Here is a 9613-nt window from a genome sequence, read left to right as displayed (position 1 = left end):
TCTGGGTGTCTGTGTATATCCGTGTATGTGTGCAAACGTGTGTATCTCTCAGTGGTTCTCCTGGAAGGCAGTATAGAAGCTCTTGTGCCTGGGCATGGAGAATGATACAGACATCAGGTAACAAGATGGGGATGACACACCGTGACAGGAACCTCAGTTTGGTGATTTAACCACAGACGGTTTGTCTTTGCTTTTTTATGATGTCATTCTCTTATCCTGCAGAGACTAACAGATGTTTGCTCTCCCTTACAGGCTCTTGAACCTGATCTACAATGGAAAAACTGCTTTTGTTTCTGCTGTTCATTGGCATAGCGGTGAGAGCTCAGATCTGCCCCAAGCGCTGTGTCTGTCAGATTTTGTCTCCGAACCTTGCCACCCTTTGTGCCAAGAAAGGGCTCTTATTTGTCCCTCCCAACATTGACAGGAGGACCGTGGAGTTACGGCTGGCAGACAACTTTGTTACAAACATTAAAAGGAAAGACTTTGCCAATATGACCAGCCTGGTGGACCTGACGCTGTCCAGGAATACAATCAGTTTTATTACACCTCACGCATTTGCCGACTTGCGCAATTTGCGGGCTTTGCATTTGAACAGCAACCGATTGACTAAGATCACCAATGACATGTTCAGTGGACTCTCCAATCTTCACCACTTGATACTTAACAACAACCAGCTGACTTTAATTTCTTCCACAGCTTTCGATGATGTTTTAGCTCTTGAGGAATTGGATTTGTCTTACAACAATCTGGAAACCATCCCCTGGGACGCGGTGGAGAAGATGGTTAGTTTGCACACTCTCAGTCTAGATCACAACATGATCGACCATATTCCTAAGGGGACCTTCTCCCATCTCCACAAGATGACCAGGTTGGATGTCACGTCTAACAAACTGCAGAAGCTACCGCCTGACCCTCTCTTCCAGCGAGCTCAGGTACTGGCAACCTCAGGAATTATCAGCCCCTCGACGTTTGCGTTGAGCTTCGGTGGGAATCCTTTGCATTGCAACTGTGAGCTGTTGTGGCTGAGGCGCCTTTCCAGGGAGGACGACCTAGAGACCTGCGCTTCTCCCACGCTCCTGTCGGGCCGGTACTTCTGGTCGATCCCCGAGGAGGAGTTCCTGTGTGAGCCCCCGCTCATCACCCGGCACACCCACGAGCTGCGGGTGCTGGAGGGGCAGCGGGCAGCGCTGCGCTGCAAGGCCCGGGGGGACCCCGAGCCAGCCATCCATTGGATCTCCCCGGAGGGCAAGCTGATCTCCAACGCGACGAGGTCCGTGGTGTACGACAACGGGACGCTCGACATCCTTATAACGACGGTGAAGGACACAGGCTCCTTCACCTGCATTGCTTCCAACCCGGCTGGGGAGGCCACGCAGACGGTGGACCTGCACATAATCAAACTCCCCCACTTGCTCAACAGCACGAACCACATCCACGAGCCCGACCCCGGCTCCTCGGATATCTCCACCTCCACCAAGTCGGGCTCCAACGCGAGCAGCAGCAATGGGGATACTAAAGTCAGCCAGGACAAGAAGGTGGTCGTTGCGGAAGCAACATCCTCCACCGTTCTGCTGAAGTTCAATTTCCAGAGGAATATACCGGGGATACGTATGTTCCAAATCCAGTACAACGGTACTTACGATGACTCCCTTGTTTACAGGTAAGGCGTCCCCAGCCCTGCCAGGCTGCCCGGCGCTGGTGTGTGGCCACAGCTCCTGGCAGCCCCCGTGCTGCGGCCGCAGGACCCTGCACCGCGCCGGCCACAGAGCCCGGCCCTGGGGCAGCAGATGGTGGGAGCCGCGGGAAACTCTCAGGCCATTTTCCGCTGGCAAATGGGGAAATTACCGTGAATGGTGTTATTTTTAGATAATCCAAATGGACCTCTAATCCTCTGAACTAATCTGGTTGGCAGAAGGGTTGTTAAGGTAGATGGGTTAAATGGATGTTAACGCTCTCAGCTTCGTGGAGACACGGGCGGGAGGTGAAGGCATTCCTCGTAGCGCTTTCCGGCGGTGCCCGTGCTGGCGGAGCGCAGAGGGGCTCTGTGTCACTGTCACACCGCTCAAAACCCTCTTGCCTCGGTGATTTCTTCTAAGTTTTTGATGTGGTGGCTCTGATGGGGGTCTCTGCCGTGCCGAGCCGTGCCGGGGGGCTTGGCGGGGACTGCTGCCGAGGGGCAGAGGAGCTGAGCCCTGGTGGTGATCACCATGGCCGGGGGCTGCACGGGGACGGGGAGTGCCTGTGGGTCTGCCGGGTTCGTTCACGCCGATTTCCTTCTCCCCCAGAATGATACCTCCCACAAGCAAAACCTTCCTGGTGAACAACCTGGCCGCGGGGACGGTGTACGACCTGTGCGTCCTGGCCATCTACGACGACGGGATCACCTCGCTGACGGCCACCCGGGTGGTGGGCTGCACCCAGTTCACCACCGAGCAGGACTACGTGCGCTGCCACTTCATGCAGTCCCAGTTCCTGGGTGGGACCATGATTATCATCATCGGTGGGATCATCGTGGCCTCCGTGCTCGTCTTCATCATCATCCTCATGATCCGCTACAAGGTGTGCAACAACAACGGGCAGCAGAAGGCCACCAAGGTCAGCAACGTGTACTCGCAGACCAACGGGGCGCAGGGCTGCGGCGGGGCGCTGACCCACTCCCTCTCCAAGCAGGCGGTGGGGCACGAGGAGGCCGTCCAGTGCTGCAAGGCCACCAGCGACGGCCTGACGCCGTCCCCGGAGCCCCTCCCCAGCCAGGACTCGGCCACCACTACCTCGGCTCTGCCTCCCGCCTGGACTGCCGGCGCGGCGGCCCCCCCGAAGCAGAAGCGGCGGCCGGGCCCCAAGCCCGGTGAGGGGCAGAGCGAGGCCGCCGGCGGCGCCGAGGCCCACAACACCAACAGGAACAACTCCACCGCCCTGCAGCCGGCCGCCCGGCCCCCCGACCCGCTCAGGGGGGCCCCCACCTACAAAAGAGCACAATCAAAGCCAAGTAAGTTCCTCACGTTGCCGGCCGAGGCGTCCCGAGCCAAGCGCAGGCTGTCCCTGGGGGGCGAGCTGGCGGAGCCCCCCGGCCCCGGCAGCGCCCGCGGACTGCGCTCCAAACGCAGCCTGTCCATGAACGGGATGCTGGCCCGGGCAGACAGCTCCGACATGGAGAGCGGAAAAGCAACTTTCTCCTCCGGTTCTGAGTGGATATTGGAAAGCACTGTGTGACCTGCATTTTTTTTTTTAGGTTTTGTTTTTAGTTTTTTTTTTTTTTTTAATTTCGTTTTTATTTTAATGAGAAACAGAACACCAAGTGTTGTGTGAAACTCCCTCTCCCGGGGAATCGGATTTGGAAGTCCACTGTTGTCTCGCTGATTAATGGCTTGTTCATGCGGGGTTCTGTATAAACCACCCAGTGCACACAGGGTTTTATTTAGTTTTCATTTGGTTTTATTTAATATCAAAACCGAAGGCAACATTCAGAGATTAAGAAAAAAAGGAAAAAAAAAGATTAAGGGGTGAAAAAAAAAGCGTGAAACAGCACCAGTGCCTTCCCTACTCTAGGACTGGCTTCCTGGTTCTGCAGTAGCAGAAAACAAAAGAGAGAGGTTTCACAGAAAAAGCCTTTTATAAAGGAAATGAAATTTCCTCTGAGCTAACAAATAACCACTTCTGGATCAATCAGTAAAATGATATTTTTTAAAACGGCCAGACTGTATATTTCTTTTCCATGACAATGGTGTTGCCTTTGTTTTTAGGCAGATGCTGTACAGAAACAACAACGCTGTGTTGTTATGTTGTGTAAAATAAAATATTCACTCCCTACACCAGCCCAGCCTCGCGGTAACTGCCCGCCCAGGAGCCGTGCCCCAGCCGTGGGGCCAGGAGGAGGAGAGGAGGAGGAGGATGAGGATGATGATGAGGAAGGTGATGATGAGGAGGGTGCTGGGGCAGGGGTTCCTCTCCCCTGGCGGGGCCCGGCTGGCCGGGGTTGGGCACCGCGGGGGCGGCAGGGCTCCATCGCTGGGTGTCCGCAGGAGGGTGCCCGACCCATGGTCCCCGAGCACCCTCGTCCCACGGTGCGGGGTCCGGCGGTGACCTCGGGGTGCAGCAGGTCGGCCCCAGGAGAGCGGGGCAGGGCTGCAGCGGAGCCGTATGTGGCTGCTCAGTGGCTCGTAGTGATGGTGGGGATGATGATGGTCATCTCCTTTCCTAGATGGTTTGGGGCATATTTCCCCATCCCCAGAGGTGTTCAAGGCCAGGTTGGACAGAGATTTGAGCAACCTGGTCTGGTGGGAGGTGTCCCTGCCCAGGGCAGGGGGTTGGAACTCAATGATCTTTAAGGTCCCTTCCAACTCAAGCCATTCTATGATTCCATGATTTCCTGTGAGCTCTACAGCTTGTTCCAGTTCTCTAATCCCCGTGCACACAGAAGGGACGTGAAGATGGGCTCATCTTCAACCTGCTGTCTGACTGCAGTGATGTGGGACAGAATAACTTCTGGCCACTGTGTAAGGACATGAACGTATGGCAATAGGTGGTAGCAGTTGAACATCCCATGTAGTGAGGATGGCAGACATGCTTCTGCTGCTCTGCTTGTTCTAAAGAAAAGATTACAATTAATATTAAACAAACTTGTATGGTCATCATGTTTAAATTAGGGACAGCTTAACTGTGCAACGTTGCTGCATTCTCAGATGCCAAATAATAGGTTTGATGTGTGCTTTGCAGCCATTACATCGATGGAATAGTTAAATTTACACCCTGTGTGCTGTTCCTGAGGGCAGTGTCACCCAGGCAGATGCCCGAGGATACCCTGGCTGTGGCCAGGGCACAGGCCAGCCCGAGGATCTCGTGGCCGGGGACTTCTGCCGGCGGGGACTGCCTCCCAGCAGCCCCGGTCCCGGCCTCTGCGTTGACCCCTGGTGCTCCCAGCCATGGTGGGCTGATCTCGGCGGCTTTGCTGCCTGTCGTGGGAGAGCAGAGTCTGCGTGGGATGGTGTAAGGGACAGAAAAAGAAGCAGCTGTGTCTTTTTTAGAAAGCCATTTACTTCCCTTGGGAAATGCAGGGACCAAAAAAGAAATGGAGTCTTAAAATTAGAATACCCGCTTCCTGCTGGAAAAGTTAAAAAATTAGTAATAAAAAAATTCCCTCCTTAGATTTCTGTGGAAGGCCACGTTCTTCTGGAGGGGCTGTATGCACAGAAACTGGCTGTTAGAGGCAGGGAGGTGTTAGCCCAGGCGCTGGTTGCCTGGCAGTGCCAGGCATGGGAGAAGCGAGGAGACCTGCAGCCCGGACCCTGGCTGTGCCAGGCTGGGGGGGGCTGTGAGGGGCTGCTGCTGCTGAGCTGGTGGTTTTAGTCGTGCATTTTTAAAACATCAAACGCCAATGCTGTATATGTTGCCTAAAATTGGACATAAATGTGTCTAATGTTTTCTGAAAGTGCTAAAATATTAATAGCTTCTTGTGATTTGTTGAGGTTTATTTTTATATTTTTAATTGTTTTACTCAAAGGAATCATTTTCTAACCACTGAAGCCGAGTGCTCTGTCCCCAGTGCACCTGTGTAAGCCGCTTAGCAGGACCATATGTCCCTGCGTTTGGTTTAACTCTCTGTGACGGTGCAGGAAGGGTTGGACCGGGCAGCGAGGGTTTCTCTCCTCGGCAGAGGAGCGTCCCGGGGGAGGCGCTGGGCGTGAAACCTGCCATCGCCACCGGAGTAACTGGGCAGCGGGACCTGTCGTTTGGTTCAGTCAAAGCGTGGGAAGCCTTATGAAGGAGGGAATTCCCTGTCCTTTCTGTTCTGCAAAACCGGAGGCTGCCAACAGTTTGAGGCAGACAAAGTGCCGAGGTGTTCCTTGCCCGGAAGGATGTCGGTCGGTCTCTCTCCGGGGCGCAGCGCTGCAGCGGCTTCTGACGCTTCGCAAGTGAGAATAAACCCCGCAGAGTGTTCCCGGGTGGGGTGACGGGTGCTGTCCTGGGGGGGCCTGGGGTGGCCGTGGCTGTGTCCCAGGCTGCAGGCCATGGACCGGACCCAGGTGATGCCAAGCTGCCCCACAGGGTGTCCCCCCCAACCTGCGGGTCTGCTCCCTGCGCTGATTGACCCGGGCTTTAGCCTTGAGATGTGTCTGCTCTCACGAGCCCCGGAGGAGGAGAAACTACATCAGAAATGTGTCTACTCTTACTAAAAATCCTGGCACATGCTTCCTCTCACACCTTTTCCTACTCTGTCTCCCGGAGCACACGTGTTGTGTCCAGGAGGGCCGGGGCAAACAGCGTTTGGCTGCAGAAGCAGGGCTTTGCTGGGTGACAAGAGCGTTGTGTGGGTTGGTTTCTGTGCTGCCTTTCGCCTGTGTCCTGGGCATGTTCCTTGTGGTCAGTACATGGCATTGCTCCCCTCCGGGTGCCAATGTGGCTTTATTTCTGCCAGCGTTTGACAGCCTTCCCCACGCTCCCGGACAACCCTGGAAGAACGAAGAGTGACCTGGCAAGGAATGGCCATGTGTCCCCTGCCTGGGAGAGGGGACACGGCTCCTGAGCACGCGCCGCTCTGGCTGGGACGGGCCCGGAGCCTGCACCAGTGGCTGATGCTGGGGCACGCTGCCAGCCCCAGGGTCCCGCTGGGGCACCACTGTGAGGATGTGCCATCCCCGCTGCCTGCAAAGCTGCTGGAGGCTCGATGCCGGCAGCACAGGGATGCTCCTGCCTGCCGGGGACTGTGAAAGCCCCGCTGGCCACTGCTCCGGGACTGCACCAGCATCTCCCAGTGCATCCTTGGGCACCTTAGCGCGGTCGCCTGGCGTTGAGCATCCCAAGCCGGCAGAACCACACCAAGCTGTGACAGGCGACGTCCTGCCACAGCCCGAGAAGGCGCTGTGCAGCCCGTCCTGCGCTGCTGCGAAACTGCCCCCGGAGCCACGGTAGGCACTGACACGGAGAGGGATGCGCTCCTTCCCTCGGGAATCGGTCCAGCCAGAAGAAGGAATGGTCCCAGCTGCTGTTACCTATGTTGCTTCTCTTCCTGCTAATGGAGAGGAACTGGATTCTCGGCTGAATCTGTCAGCATTGCAATGGCTCTAGAGCATTCACTGTCCTGGTCCAGGTGCCGCTGGCAACCAGGGGGGTGCTCTTGCCCCCCTAAAGCAGCAGTAACAGCCACGAAGTCACACGGTGCCTTTTCCCTGGCAACGTAGTAAGTAATTTTAATGTTGGTCAAAGTCCTGGTTTAAAAGAAGGAAACGGCAGTCGCTAGGGTCCTGCTTACGGAAAACATGTATCCCCTCTGTTCCCTTTGCATGTGTGTTTCTGGGTGCCCTGCTGTGTGTTGGGGTGCCCTGCTGCGTTTCTGGGTGCCCTGTTGCGTGTCGGGGTGTCTGGCCCCAGTGCTAGAGCCGGGTCTGGCCATGCTGGGTGAGTGACCACCCCGGCATCTCTGCCCAGCCGGGGCTTCCAGGTGGAGAAGAGCGAGTTCCTCTGCCTGTCCTGCTGCGGAGCTGCAGCCCCCATAGCCCCCCTCGGAGCTGCATCGTCCCTTGGGACCTGCCGAGGGCTCCAGCCGGCACCGGCCCCCCCGCAGGAGCAGCAGCGTGGTCTGCCCTTCCCCGCGGGCACGTCCCTGGCAGTAGGCACTGAATGTCAGACTAAACCAGCTCCGTACTTGAGAACACACGTGTCCTGTACCGACTTTCCCTGTTGGGCTGTGGCCGTGCTCTGGCTTTCACAGCAGTATGGACGCCCACGAAACAGGTTGGTGGGGGTTAAAGCACCTACACCCCGGCAGCAGCAATGCAAGCCCAACAAAAGGCAAATCGTACGGATCTTGCTGACTGTAGACTTTATTTAATAGAATTGATTTATTCTCAAGAGCCAGGCGTGAGGGCTGCTGCTGTAGACAGAAGGAAGCTTAGCTTGGATGGAAGGGAAAAAGCAAACGTGGCACATGGCGGGCTGCAGAGAGACCCCACGCTGGAAATGTTGTCTGCTTGGAAATGAACAGAATGAGTGTCTGTTTCTGTTGTGCCGGAGCAGGCGGTGTCACCTCAGGTGGTTCCAAGCACTGCACGTCAGAAAGCCTTCCTGCCATAGATGTGGGAGTTGTGGCCAGGCTGGCGTGCCTCGCGTGGTGCCTCGCTGGTGTCCCCCCGGACGGCAGATCCCCTGAGAGTGCCAGGTCGCCTCTCTGGAGGCGTGTTTTGTGTGCAAGCCCTGCACTCTCTGCGGGGGACAAAAAAGACATTGAGGTGCTGGAGTGGGTCCAGGGAAGGGCAATGGAGCTGGTGAGGGGTTTGGAGAATAAGTCTTACGAGGAGCGGCTGAGGGAGCTGGGGGTGTTCAGCCTGGAGAAAAGGAGGCTGAGGGGAGACCTTCTCGCTCTCTACAACTCCCTGAAAGGAGGGTGTAGCCAGGGGGGGTCGGTCTCTTCTCCCAAGGAACAGGCGGTGGGACAAGAGGAAACGGCCTCAAGTTGTGCCAGGGGAGGTTCAGATTGGATATTAGGAAAAATTTTTACACGGAAAGAGTTATGAAGCCTTGGAAGAGGCTGCCCAGGGCAGTGGTTGAGGCACCATCCCTGGAGGGATTTAAAAGCCGGGTTGACGTGGTGCTTAGAGCCGTGGTTTAGTGATGGTTTTTACCAGAGTTAGGTTGATGGTTGGACTCGATGATCTTAACGGTGCCTTCCAACTCAGACAACTGTGTGATTCCTCCGGGAGAGGGAACCAGGAGGAGCAGTGGGGGATGGCCCTGGCCCCTTGGGTCCCAGGAGGTGGCGGAGGGCGGCACAGCCTGTGGGCAGGCAGGGACCCTCCGGACCCCGGCCCTGGCCTCATGCGGGGAGGCTGCAGGCAGCTGGGGCTGTAACCCCAGCAAACCCAGGGTGAATTTAAATCGGGGTGTGTGGTGTGTACGTACCGCACCTGCAGCCTTGCGCTCCCTGCGATAGGTGAAGCCGTGCGGGTGGCCGTGCTGGAGGGACCGCGGGCTCCCCTGCGGAAAACGGGCTGTCGCTACGCCCTGGAGCGATGCAGAGGAGACGGGAACTCAGGGCAGGACAGCTTCTGCACGGTCTCTCCACAGTGGTTCTTTCTCTTACATGGAAACCTCTTGGAAGGCAGGCACTGGATTCATGCCCATCCCCTGCTCCGTTTGGGTGCGTTCAGCTCCCTGCAGACCTCTGACCCTGCCCGAAGGGAGGGAATCCCTGCCGTGGGAAAAAGCCTGGCTTCAGTGAGCACCAGAGCAAATCCAGAAACTGGGAATTTCTCTGATGCTGGAACAATGAGCTTTGCTGGTTCTGTTTTGTGGTTTTGGGAGGTTTTTTGGGAGTTTGGTTTTCCCTTTAGCAGCGGCACCGTGTGCCATCTCCTGGGGCTGTGGGTGCCGATGCTCAGGCTGTCCCTGCCGAGCACCCCCCGGTGCCGCCTCCCCCGCGGCGCGTCGGCGTTGGCTGCGGGGAAGGGACGGGTCCTGCTCCTTGTCCCTCACCGTCTCTGTTTTGTCTCTTTGCGCAGAAGCCGGGGACGATCCGCAGGACGCCTGCCCTCCTCCGCTCCCCGAAAACGCTGCCACTGACGCTCTTGCTCGGCAGAAAACAATACGGTTCCAGCTCACCCAGGATTGACGTGTCGCA

The 9613-nt window shown here is 56.8% G+C and overlaps 1 protein-coding gene across 1 annotated transcript; it reads left to right on the top strand.

Moving 5' to 3' along the window:
- The first annotated feature begins 272 nt into the window (after window positions 1-272).
- On the top strand, window positions 273-3213 carry LRFN5 (leucine rich repeat and fibronectin type III domain containing 5). The gene is made up of 2 exons (XM_074149532.1): window positions 273-1660; window positions 2286-3213. Exons 1-2 carry the CDS (start codon window positions 273-275, stop codon window positions 3211-3213), a joined length of 2316 nt encoding a protein of 771 aa, XP_074005633.1.
- Window positions 3214-9613: the final 6400 nt, after the last annotated feature.

The sequence above is a fragment of the Numenius arquata genome, chromosome 6 (assembly GCF_964106895.1).
Source record: "Numenius arquata chromosome 6, bNumArq3.hap1.1, whole genome shotgun sequence".
NCBI classification, from domain to species: Eukaryota; Metazoa; Chordata; class Aves; order Charadriiformes; family Scolopacidae; genus Numenius; species Numenius arquata.
Note: the sequence above shows the minus strand (reverse complement) of the source record. Positions and strands in the feature narration are given on the sequence as shown.

Coding starts and splice junctions, on each gene's coding strand:
- LRFN5 (XM_074149532.1), top strand. CDS start 273: ATGGAAAAACTGCTTTTGTTTCTGCTGTTCATTGGCATAGCGGTGAGA. Junction 1,661..2,285: donor GATGACTCCCTTGTTTACAG/GTAAGGCGTCCC, acceptor CTTCTCCCCCAG/AATGATACCTCCCACAAGCA.